This window comes from Python bivittatus, unplaced genomic scaffold (assembly GCF_059951505.1).
Source record: "Python bivittatus isolate LINGU-HERP-01145 unplaced genomic scaffold, Pbiv_v1 ctg000700_np1212, whole genome shotgun sequence".
Classification (NCBI taxonomy): domain Eukaryota; kingdom Metazoa; phylum Chordata; class Lepidosauria; order Squamata; family Pythonidae; genus Python; species Python bivittatus.
This window is the reverse complement of record NW_028277098.1, coordinates 59,698,454-59,712,113: the sequence shown is the minus strand read 5'-3', so window position 1 is coordinate 59,712,113 and position 13,660 is coordinate 59,698,454. Positions and strand designations below refer to the sequence as shown.

At 38.3% G+C, this 13,660-nt stretch overlaps 1 protein-coding gene across 2 annotated transcripts in view; it reads left to right on the top strand.

Annotated features, from left to right (window-relative positions):
• The window catches only part of USP49 (ubiquitin specific peptidase 49), a 64,834-nt gene that overhangs the window by 37,808 nt on the left and 13,366 nt on the right, over positions 1–13,660 (top strand). For both annotated transcript variants that reach the window (XM_088153342.1, XM_088153343.1), the window contains exons 2-3: positions 5,239–5,371; positions 11,301–12,711. In XM_088153342.1, coding sequence (XP_088009468.1) covers positions 11,329–12,711 — 1,383 coding nt within the window. In that variant the 5' untranslated portion in view covers positions 5,239–5,371; positions 11,301–11,328. The remainder of the gene's footprint in view (positions 1–5,238; positions 5,372–11,300; positions 12,712–13,660) is intronic.

Here is a 13,660-nt window from a genome sequence, read left to right as displayed (position 1 = left end):
CAATTTGATCTCTAGTTCCTCTGCCTCTTCGAAACCCAGCTTGTACATACGGTAGTTCTCGGTTCACGTACTGCTGGAGCCTAGCTTGTAGGATTTTGAGCATAACCTTGCTAGCATGTGAAATGAGTGCAATTGTGCGATAGTTTGAGCATTCTTTGGCATTGCCCTTCTTTGGAATTGGAACGTAAACTGACCTTTTCCAATCCCGTGGCCACTGTTGCGTTTTCCAAACTTGCTGGCATATTGAGTGCAGCACTTTAACAGCATCAGTTTTTAGTATTTTAAATAACTCAGCTGGAATACTGTCATCTCCACTAGCTTTCTTGTTAGCAATGCTTCCTAAGGCCCACTTGACTTCACTCTCTAGGATGTCTGGCTCAAGGTCAGTGATCACACCAGCGTGGACATCAGGGACATTAAGATCTTTCTTGTATAGTTCTTCTGTGTATTCTTGCCACCTCTTCTTAATCTCTTCTGCTTCTGTTAGGTCCCTGCCTTTTTTGTCCTTTATCATGCCCATCTTTGCACTAAACGTTCCTTTGATATCTCCAATTTTCTTGAAGAGATCTCTAGTCTTCCCCATTCTATTGTTTTCCTCGATTTCTTTGCATTGTTCATTTAAGAAGGCCTTCTTATCTCTCCTTGCTATTCTCTGGAAATCTGCATTCAGTTGCTTATATCTTTCCCTTTCACCCTTGCTTTTCGCATTCCTTCTTTCCACAGCTATTTGTAAAGCCTCATCAGATAGCCATTTTGCTTTCTTGCATTTCTTTTTCCTTGGGATGGTTTTAGTTGCTGCCTCCTGTACAGTGTTACAGACCTCCATCCATAGTTCTTCAGGCACTCTGTCTACCAAATCTAATCCTCTAAATCTATTCATCACCTTCACTGTGTACTCACAAGGATAATGATCTAAGTCATACCTGTGTGGTCTAGTGGTTTTCCCTACGTTCTTCAATTTAAGCCTAAATTTTGCAGTGAGAAGCTCATGATCTGAGCCACAGTCAGCTCCTGGTCTTGTTTTTGCTGTCTGTATAGAGCTTCTCCATCTTTGGCTGCAAAGTATGTAATCAATCTGGTTTCGGTATTGACCATCTGGTGATGTCCATGTGTAGAGTCGTCTCTTGTGTTGTTGGAAAAGAGTGTTTGCTATGACTAGCTTGTTCTCTTGACAGAACTCTATTAGCCTTTGCCCTGCTTCATTTTGTACTCCAAGGCCAAACTTGCCTATTATTCCGATTACTCCTTGACTTCCTCCTTTAGCATTCCAATCCCCTATGATGAAAAGGACATCTTTTTTTGATGCTAGTTCTAGAAGGTGTTGTAGGTCTTCATAGAACCGGTCAGCTTCAGCCTCTTCGGCATCAGTGGTTGGGGCATAGACTTGGATTACTGTGATGTTGAATGGTTTGCCTTGGATACGCACTGAGATCATTCTGTCGTTTTTGAGGTTGTACCCCATTACTGCCTTTCCGACTCTCTTATTGACTATGAGTGCAACTCCATTTCTTCTAAGGGTTTCTTGTCCACAGTAGTAGATATAATGGTCACCTGAATTAAATTCACCCATTCCCGTCCATTTCAATTCGCTGATTCCCAAGATGTCGACGTTCAATCTTGTCATCTCATGTTTGACCACATCCAGCTTGCCTTGGTTCATAGATCTTACATTCCAGGTACCTATACAATATTGTTCTTTACAGCATCGGACCTTCTTTTCGCTTCCAGATACATCCACAGCTGAATGTCCTTTCGGCTTTGGCCCAGCCGCTTCACTCTTTCTGGAGCTACTTGGAATTGCCCTCCGCTCTTCCCCAGTAGCATATTGGACACCTTCCGACCTGAGGGGCTCATCTTCCGGCATCATATCTTTTAGCCTTTTAACTTTGTCCATGGTGTTTTCTTGGCAAGGATACTGGAGTGGGTTGCCATTTCTTTCTCCAGTGGACCACATTTTGTCAGAACTCTCTGTCATGACCTGTCCATCTTGGGTGGCCCTGCACGGTATAGCTCATGGCTTCACTGAGTTACGCAAGCCCCTTCGCCACGACAAGGCAGTGATCCATGAAGGGGTCCTGGGGATGCAGTCAGGTCCAAAAATGTCTAATTGTCATAGCGATGGTACAGAATTTGGCTACAGTTTTAGAGACTTCCCAATCTTGACTGTTTAGTATATTGCACGTGATTTTCATATGAGAGTGCTCTGAATAGTTTATACTTAAAGAGGAGATTAATTCTACCCTCCATAAGTGGTAGATAGGATATGTCAGACGCATGTGCATTACTATCTCAATTTCAAAGTTTGAGCAAATATACAAATGCTCTTGGTAAGGAATACAATTACATCTATCCAACAGTACCATTGAGGGGAGAGCATCCAGATGTGCCAGTGTGAAAGTCCTCTGTGAGGCAGCACTAATAAATGATCCAAGTATTGGGGACTTTGAAGAAGCAGGATAGGAAGAATATTGACAATTTTGAACTTTGGTGTTGGAGAAGAATCTTGAGAATATCATGGACAGCCAAGAAAACAAATCAACCCACAGAGTTATTCCTCGAGGCACAAATGACCAGGCTCAAATTATCCTACTTTGGACACATTATGCAAAAAGCATCTCTTGGAGAAGGTTCTAATGCTGGGAAAGGTGGAAGGAAAGAGAAGAAGAGGTTGACCAGCAGCAAGGTGGATGGATTCAGTTACAGTAGCAATGAGTACAACATTGGAAAACCTGAAAGACCAGGTTAGGGAAAGATTGTCATGGAGAAAATCTATGTATCTAGTTGGTAAGACTTGACAATGACTTGATAGTGCATAATCAATCAATTGGGGAATTGTACAAGAGATAAGAAGTGTTGGCTCTATTTCTTTGTAAATCAAAATCTAAAATTCTTTGCTTGTGCTCTCTCCAGGCGTCATCCAAGCCTAGTGTTGGACACAAATTGGGGGGTGAGCCCCCAAAAAGCCAGGTCATTCATTAATTGTTTCTTCCAAGAAGACTGGTATCTGTCTATCAGAATTAGTTGGGCTAGAGCAGCAGTTCTCAAACATTTTGGTCTCAGGACTCCTCTACATTCTTAAAAATTATTGAGGACTCCAAAGAGCTTTGTTTATGTGGATTATATCTATCTATATTTACTGTATTAAAAATTAAAACTGAGAAATTTTAAAATATTTATTTATATTACTTCACAGACCTCCTGAAAGGGTCTCTGAGACCCAAGGGATCCCCAGACCACACTTTTGAGAACTGCAGGGCTACAGAATTGCCTCCCCAGATTTGTTTAAGCCAGTACTTAAACCAACAGAATCATATAGAGTCTCTACTGAGATACAGTCTTATATGAGAATAAAATATACTTATTCAATCTTATTCCAGGCCATAGTATACCTCTATGTGATTGTTGAAAAATGCTAAGAAACTGGATTGGCTTTGATCAAGTTCTCTCAATTGTATATATCTGGTGGAGCAGCTAGGAGACTAAAAGGAGCTACTGTGAACTCCTTGGAAAAATGGCACAATACAGATTTAATAAAATTAATAGTACAAGAATAATATTAGAGAGTCACATTTGTTAATCATTGCTTCTAAGTATTTTTTTATTGTTCCTTTTTCCAATATTGTAAAATATATGACTGTTTCACAGTATTTTAGACTTGACTGCCACATTTATTTTTGTACTATTTACACTTTTCAATATTTTATAGTGTGGTTTTAAACAACATATGCATGGGATATCTGCTGTTTAGCTATTTAATTATGAAGAAATGCAATTTTTCTGTATTGGGTTGGGGTTTTTTTATTAGTTGGCGTTCTGTATAGGGATATAGTTTCTAAAACATTGCCTTTGAATGTATTGACAAATAACAGTACAGATGAATACTAGTTATGTTGTTAAAGGATCTTAATAAATTACATGTTTGTTGTTGTCTTAAAATTAGCTTTACAGAATGCTTCTGATGTATATTTCTCCTTTAGAGGTGCAGTTGATTTTGTTCATTTCACCTAATATATTAAAATGCTATGGTTGTTCCTTTGTAGTCTCTCTGGTATTATTTATATTTTGCCATTAATATATATGACACTTAAATAAAAGTAACAGATCACTCTTCTGAGAAAACTGCAGTTGTGGAAGACAGCAAGAGAACAACTAACAGAAAGTATATGACAGTTGTCAAGACATGTAAGGCTTTATTTCATTGGGAGTGATGGCTGTGAATTAAAATACAGATTTTATGGGTTGTGCTTTGTTCACAGAAGTAGTGGATATCTATGTCTGTTTATCTCTTGTGTGGTTTGATTTCTTTTTTTAAGAATAGTTACACTCATGAAAGAACAAGACACTTTTCATTCTCTCAGATAAGTTTCTCCAGAGTTCTTTCTTCACCCACACCCACCATCTTAATATTATCCGATGCTTCTTTGTTCTTTGCTAAAATTCATAAAAGGTTCTCAGTGTCCTACTCTGGGTAACCCAGATTTCATTCCTATTGAAATCTGTTTAGTGGGAGACCGAACACATGCAAATAGAGAGATTCCCCCCAGAGGATAAATTGGATTGTTTCTAGGACAAAGGATCTTCCAACTCTGTTAGTTGTGAGCACAAAACAATGTGTGGAATGATTTACTATATTGTCACAGATGCTTTTGGTGTGGGGGATTCTTTTCTTTTGCAAGTCCCATCAGGCACATCTATAATAATGTATTTTGCACAGGAATGATGAAACTTTTCATCAGCTGGTATTGTTAATTTGATTGGTTTTCACTGTGCAGAAGTAAGTTATTTTTCCATTGTAAATAGTCCTCTGTAAACTCAATATACTATACTATTATTTTGATTGAAGAATAATATATATTGTAATTACTTTATATAGACACATTTCCAAAATCATGTAATAACCAAAGCTAAATTTATGATAGAATTCTCCCACAAAGTGCTGTTTTCTCTGTAACCTCAAATCAAAATAGTTCATTAGAATTCATAGTTTATTGCAATTCATAAAATTAGTTAAAGATTATGATTAGCAGATGCTTATAGGGCAGAAGGTTTGCATTTTTAAAAAAATAATTTCTATGTAACATTTCTTCATCACTGTGTGTTACTTCTGTGGCTTCCAGGTAGCTTTATTTTGTTATCATTTAAATTACATTTTCCTTGATAGGGAAATTGGAAAAATGGTTCACATTCTAAAACTGCAGAGCCTATATATTTGTTTCATGATGATATTTCTCTCTTTAGGGCTTTTATATTGCATTACTTTGTCTGATGAATATCCAAAGCTTCTGAAAGAAGAATTGAGACTCCTATTGACTGAAATGGGGATGTTCCAGCCTCCAGTTATTGAATTGCGAGAAGATTTAAATATGAATCGGTGAGTATAGTTTCTTGTCATAAATTATGTTTCTTTCTGGCCTGAACTTTTTCTCCCTGAAAAAGCATATGCCACATTTCAACCTGAACACAAGAGAATTCATGTCTTATCGCTAAGCACAGAGGAAAGTACTTCCATCAGTGCTCATGACACTAATAAATCATTACTGTACATGATGCTTCTTTTGTTGCAGCTATTTGCATTTCATTCCCATTATTATTGAGAAATACTGCATTAATTGTTACATGCTGCTTATTACTATGTCCTATGATTTTTGTCGTGTTACTTAAAAGTCATGTACTCTCTTTTGTAGGATTTTGCTTAACATAATTAATTTGATAAAAAATACCAAAATATAAAACTTGTATGTAACTCAGCTTCTACTGGAACTTTATGCTGGTAGAAGTTGTACTTCAACAACCATAGCAATACAAATTAACTCTCCAGAAATTCAACCCTGCTTTCAATAGCAGCAGAAGCTTTAGAGACTTTAAATGGAAATATATGTTTCTTCATTATAAGCAAAAAAGAATTTTTATATATATGAGGGTCTGCCTACTGCAAAACATAGAAATAAAACTGTCAAAATGTCAGGCTCAGGGTTTAAATCCTAGGCCTTTTTCTCCTACCTTTTAGAATCAATAGATTTGGGCTGATCTTTTCTAAGCCATGTTAGTTATAGACACTTGTTCTATATAACAATTCTTTTGGGCCTGAGAATAATTGATTCCCATCTTGCCAATTTCAGCTCTTGTAGTTGAGCCTATGTTTTAAATGTTTTTTCCATTAATGTTATAATGGAAGAGACCAACTTATTGTTTAACAATAAGTCTGAGAAAGATACTAGACATCTTAAAGGACTATTATAAATAAACATAGATTCACAATAGATATATCATGCATTTATATTGTACTTAATTCTATATTCTCCAAGCTTCAACTGTTTCTGATACACATTTTTCTTGTATATGTTACTATAACTCAACAGCTTTTATTTTATTTATAAATGCACTTTCTCTTGAAAGAGTTCAGAATTGTAGATAAATATTTCAATACAGTTTAATGGTTTAGTATAATTTATTATTTTGGCACAGCTGACTATATTTATTTCCATCCTAAAAATACACATTTTTTTCTTTTGAATCATTTTTTGCCATTCTTCAATATAAGTAGAGTAATTTATAATAATCTGCACATTTTACTGCTATTTTCTATCATAGCAAGAGTCGGAAGTAAAAAAGCTGTTAAAAACCATCCCCAACAATTTAATACTTAAAAGCCAGGAAAGACTCCACCTAGTGCTGAAAAGACACCAATAATTGGTATTTATAGAAATTCTCTAATGAAATAAATTTATCAATAGGACACCACATTATTATTATTATTATTATTATTATTATTATTATTATTATTATTATTACTACTACTACTACTACTACTACTACTACTACCACTACTATAAAGCCATCCATCTCACTACAGGCAACTTTGAGTGGCGTACAGCAAAGCTAAAAACAGTCAATAAATATATTAAAAATATATAAATAAAAATAAAACAAAGAATAAAAGGATGTTAAAAATAAGAGAGCCACCTCACTAATTCCCCCATCCCCTGGGGTCCCCAGGCCTACTGGCATAACCAAGTCTTAAGGGACCTCCAGAAGCTCAACAGTGACGAGGCCAACCTACCTCATGGGGAAGAAGATTCTACAGTGCAGGTGCCACAGCAGAAAAGGCCCACCGCCTAGGGCCTGCTAAATGTAGCTCCCTAGGCAATGGAACCCATAACATGCCCTCTCTGCTGGATCTAGTAGGACAGGCAGATGAAATTGGAGAGAGACAGTCCCTCAGATAGGCTGGCCCCGTGCCACAAAGGGCTTTAAAGGTCAACATCAGCACCTTGAATTGGACCCGGCAACAAACTGATAACCAATGGAGCTCATGAAGCAGAGGCGTAATGTGTGTCTTATTAGAAGTTTCCAGATATTCTTCAAGGGCAGCCCCATGTAGAGCACATTGCAGTAGTCTAACCAGGAGGTGACTAGGGCATGAGTGACTGTGAGTAGGTCCCTCTGATCTCAGAATAGGCGCAAGCGGCGCGCAATACAAAGTTGTGCAAAGGCCCCCCTAGCAACAACTGCCACCTGCTCTTTGAGCAGGAGTCATGGGTCCAGGAGGACCCCTAGATTGTGCACAGAGTCTTTTTGGGTCAGTGCAACCCCATCCAGTACCAAAGATGGTAAAATCCTAGAACCAGAGGGGCTCAAAACCCAAAGCCACTCAGTCTTCCCAGGGTTCAGTTGAAGCCTGTTGTTCCCCATCCAGATCCTCACAGCCTCCAAACACCAAGATAGGATGTCCACAGCATCGCTTAAGTTGCCAGGGGCGGAGATGTACAGATACCTCACCCCATGGCGACAGATGAGCTCACCCAGCAGTCTTGTGTAGATGTTAAATAGGAAAGATGAGAGCACCAACCCCTGTGGCACCCTGCATGGCAGGGGGCAGGGGTGGGATCTCTTCTGCCTGATCACCACCAACTGGAACTGACCCTGGAGGAAGGAGGTGAACCAGGAAGGAGGTGGCTTCTTGAGGAGGGGGTGAACCAAAGCCTCCTGAAGAGGTGCAGGAACAACCCCCTCACTCAAGGAAGAATTCACCATGGCCAGAACCCACACGCTTTCACTTAGAATACTTTCTCCCCAGACGTTATCTGCCTAATTTCTGATATTTTGTATTCACTTGGCTGGATTAAATGTGCCCTTGATTGTTGGGCTACCTGTTGTATTTCTGTGCCAATAGTTTTTAGTGAAACAATTCCCAGCAGTTCTGATTGTAAGTGTAAATCTTGAAAGAGAATAAAAAAACATACTAGACTAGAATCCCATTTTTCTTACATAACATGAAAATGTTTTTTTTTTTTAATGATTGGCATAGAATCCTGAGATTCTGAACATTGTTTTTTTTTTACAAAATCAAATTCTTAAATGAAATACTTAAGGCATCTTTTTGCAAACTTGCACACACACAACAGTTGCTGTTGAGTTGACTATCTGTTCTTCTCCCATAACATGCACTCAATTTATATCCACCAACATTGACTGGAACTGGCTTTGGAGAAAGGAGGGGAACACTGCAGCACAGTAGCTCTCACTCCCAACCCCTAAAGCTGGTCCAGAAGGATACCACATCAATGGTATGGAAAGCTGCTGAGAGATCTAGAAAACAAGGGTGGATGTACCATCCCTATCTCAAGCCTTCCAAAGATCAACCACAAACATGAGCAGTGCTGTCCCAGTACTATAGCCTGTCCTGAAACCTGACTGAAAAGATCCAGATAATCCACTTCTTCTAGTGACCCCTGAAGTTGTGTACCTACCACTTTCTCAAAATCTTCCCTAAAAGGAAAGGTTGGAGACTGGATGAAAATTATCCAGTACTGTATCATACATCCTTTTCTAACTCCTTGCTCAATGTCAAACCATTGCTCGGTGTCAAACCACTCCATTAATTCCCATGAATGTTTTATTTCCATCGTATACCACTTTTCTCGGATTTAGCAACAAACCTTCATATTGTTGCAAAACATTTCATAATTCAAGCCTATTTATGTTATGATATGTTTTCTTCAAACACATGCAAAAAACCTTCCTTTTTCACATTCATAATCTCAGTGACTTGTTGAAGAGCAAAAATCTGATTTGCACTCTACTGGCCCGCAAAAGCCTCGTTGCACTTCCCAAATTTTTCTCACTGTCACCTTTCATACCCTTTCAGTCATACTTAATGTTAGATGCCTTTCCAGGAACACTTAATAAGCTAATCTGGTAGTTTTAGTATTCATGATTATCTTTTCTTTTGTATCAGGGGTCAGTAATTACATGCCTCCAATCATCATGTCCAGATGAAGTCTTTATATACATTTTAAACAAGTTTTAGGGCCATTCTGTATGCAACTCACACCTATATTTAGTATTTCTGCAAGTATACCTTCTATACTTGCAATCTTATATCTTTCATTTTCTTCTAAATCCATTTTTCCATGATCCACTCTTAATAACCTGTCTCATATTCAGATCTTCCCATCTCTCTTGTATCCTTCAATAATTCTGGAAGTAATTCTCTCGTGAGATGGGTGGTATCCAAATTTTAAATATAAATATAAATAAATAAATAAATTCATCATAAATATCAAATCATTGATGCTTTAGTTTCATTCCTTTACTGTGTGTGCACATGAATAGACTAATGCTTGAGCAATGTATTTAGAACAGACCTTTTCTAAGCAGATTCTTACCAGACTATCACCATTTTTATTCATTCCTAGGTCTTCGAAGGGCCCAGTCACATTTTTGGTATTATCTCATCCTGTTCCCACTCATCCATTTATATCACCTTACAGAATAACTTTTTCCCCAAATTGCATTGGTTTAAGATAATATACTTTATTTATTTCTTTGGATTTGGAGGCAGCCTGACTCCTAGATGACTCTAGGCAGCTTATATCCAAAGACAGGAAACAATAAAATAGAAAAAAAAACCTTACATGTCTAAAGAACCAACACACCAACCCCCCTGCCACACACACACACACACACACACAACAACCATCAGGAGCACGGCAGCCATCCTGACCCCAGGCCTGAGAGCAAAGCCAGGTCTTCAGAAACTTCCAGAACAACTGAAGGGTGTGAGCCATATGAATCTCCATGGGGATGCTGTTCTAGAGGGCAGGTGCTGTGACAGGAAAGGCATTTCCTGGGTCCTAACAGGTGATGTTGTTTAATTGAGGGGACCTGGAATGTACCCACTCTGCCCAATCTTACTGGCTGGGCATAAAATACTGGAGATAGGGAATCCTTTAAATAATTAGGTCCTATGCCATGAATGGCTTTATAAGTAAATAACCAGTATCTTGAATTGCATCTGGGAACCAACTGGGAACCAGTGCAGCAGAGCACTAGTAACACGCAGGTGTATCATGGCATACTGATCACTACCTGTGCCACCACATTCTAAACCAGTTGTGTAGGTATGTATGTATGTATGTATAAGTGTGTGTGTGTGTGTGTCTGTCTGTCTGTCTGTCTGTGTCCATCCATCCATCCATCCGTTTCCAGAACAGCTGCAAGACTGGAAGTTTTCACTTTTAGTTTAAATTAACCGTACTTCTGTTATGCCCAAACATGGAGCAGTATTTAATCTTAAAATATTACAGTAGAAGGGAAAGGTTTTAGTTTGAAGTAGAATTATTTCATTAAGCCATAGTTATAAGGAACTTAATCAGATTTGGACCTTGTAACTATCTTCAGACAGTATTTAATAGATACAAGACTTTAGGTATCCATGCAGACAGCTGTTTTGCACTCCTTTTACACTGTAAACAATGCAATATTTCATTCATAATAGTTTCCTGCTTTGTGTAAACTGGGAAAGTAATATTGTGTAACTTCAGAACAAGCCAAAATATGAAACAACATTAATATAATTTAAATATCCATGCTGAATCCAAAATTAGAAACCAACCTTGGTTAATGAGTTTTCCTGGATTTTATGTGACAACAGGAATTAATTGAATGATATATACATACACATACACACACAAAACATAAAAACATAATTAGTGTCCAGCTAGGTTGGACTCCTGGCTCATCTAGTCCAGCAATCTGTTCTCACAGTGGCCAAACCAACTGCACAGTCTACTAGTTTCCCAGCAGGCTGCTTTACTCTATACCACAAAAACAAACTTGTAGTGACCAGATAATTAGTAAAACATTACATGCCTGGAATTTATCCATTCTCCTTTTCCCTATTTTATTAATTTATTAAACTCTACAAATATGTGATACTGTAAAGAAAATACTAGAATTTGTATGATATATTTTTGACTGTGTGCAGTAATCACATTCCTTTCTGCCTACTTTGTAAGGTTAAAGCAGTGGAGCTTTATGTAAGACATGGATAGATGCAAACATGTTGGGCGGCTAAGACTTGCCCAGGATCATTCCATTCTGAACCCCCAGAAGTGGCACTGCATGGACTGTAACACCACGGAATCCATTTGGGCTTGCCTAAAATGTTCCCATGTGGCCTGTGGAAGATATATTGAGGACCATGCACTTAAACACTTTGAAGAGACCAGGCATCCTTTGGCTATGGAAGTAAATGATCTGTATGTATTTTGTTACCTTTGTGAAGACTATGTATTGAATGATAATCCCGAGGGTGACCTGAAATTACTGAGGAGTTCTTTGTCTGCGGTTAAAAGTCAGAAGCATGATCCTTCTGCTAGAAGTGGTAGGACACTACGGTCAATGGCTTTGGGGGAAGATGTTTGCAACCATCAAAGAGCCCCTCAGGGACAACCTCAGATGCTTACTGCTCTCTGGTATAGACGGCAGTCGTTGCTTGCAAAAGCATTGCGAACATGGTTTGATAAGAGTTCTAGAGGCCAGCGAAAACTAGAACAAAAGAAGCAAATGGAAGAACTGGAGAGGAAAAAAGAAGTGGCCAGGCAGCGGCGTCAAGAGATGAAACGGAGATTGTTGGAGGAGCTGGCAAACACTCCTCCAAGAAAAAGTGCTAGGCTTTTATCGCACATTCGCAGAGAGAATCTGATTCCTCGGAAGTTCAGAGATATGGAAGCAAGTTCCCCTACCTCAAGACGAGTGCAGAGTAGCAAATTCAAGCAATTCTATTCCATCCGGCGTAAACCTCTCATGACTCCTGGTGTGACTGGACTAAAGAATTTGGGAAATACGTGCTACATGAACTCTATCCTTCAAGTATTAAGTCACCTCCAGAAATTTAGAGAATGTTTCTTGACGCTGGATCTTTGTGAAACTGAAGAACTCTTAGCTAAGACTGTGATTGGAAAATCTAGAATGTCTGGAAAGCTAGTCAGTGGACCTACTCCTACTGAGTCAGGCAGAAATGATCAACTGGGTTCATTTGGCAGGCAAAACCTGTCTGTTGGTTTAAATGGGGGGTCCTCAATAAGCAAAAGTTTAGAACTAATACAGCCCAAGGAGCCAAGTTCAAAGCACATCTCTCTTTGTCATGAACTGCACACACTCTTCAGAGTCATGTGGTCTGGGAAGTGGGCTTCAGTGTCTCCTTTTGCCATGTTACACTCTGTGTGGAGTTTGATTCCAGCATTTCGGGGTTATGATCAGCAAGATGCTCAGGAATTTCTTTGTGAATTGTTGGACAAAGTGCAGCAAGAGCTGGAATCTGAAGGAACAAAACGCAGGATCCTCATCCCTTTTTCACAGAGGAAGCTTACCAAGCAGGTCCTGAAAGTGGTGAACACCATATTTCATGGGCAGCTACTCAGTCAGGTATGCATGTTATCCAATCCTTTGCCCAGCCAGAAATACTTATTTTCGTACATAGAAAAAGAATTAAGATATTTTTCCAATGCAGTATAAATGTTGCATGATTCTTTTTCTCTAGTTTCAGCCAAAGATGGGCTTTTAAAATTTAGCAGAGAATTGTGTGTGTGTTTGTGGTTTGATTTGATTCATCCCCTTCAGGCTCTTGTTGCTGTTAAGGTTTTTATGACCACTATAGGTGGGACTGTTCTTTCTTCTTTCCTTGATTATGCATCCTTAAGTATCCCAGCCATACTTTCATATGACTCCTACAAGCTTTATTATTTCTTCAAAAGAATATTTTGATAAAATGAGGCTGGCTTTACATTTTAAGTCAGAAAGGATCTTTGCAAAAACAATTACCTTTTTTTTAAAATAGCATTTAATATTCTGTGGGTTTTTTTCACTTACATATTATATAGATATTATGAGCTGGTTCTTGTGTAAATTCAGATCCTTGTAGTTTGGCATTATGCTTAATGAGCTTCAGTCTTGCGAACTCTGCTGTCTTTTACAGTCTCTGATTTCTTCCCTAATGTTCAGGCTATCTATAGCAGTCCACCACTTTTCCTAACACTGGAAGTGTGGGAAAAAGTCATAATGAGGGATTGCTCAAAGCTGAAGCTCATATACTGTCAAATCATTATTTTGTATTACATAGAGCAGTGTTGCAACTTGCCTCCAAGTTTCATAAACCTGGCAAATTGAATAACACATTTTCTTTATTTAACCTGTTTTATGTCACTGACTGTTATGATAAATACATGCATCATATTTGTTCTTTTTAGGAAGAAAATAGACAAAAAGAACTCTTTATGTATTGAAGAGCTATACTGCCGTTATATAATAAGTAAAATACATTTGAGCATACAAATACATTAAAGAACTGGAGTTTATGCTTGTACTGCTTGGGAAG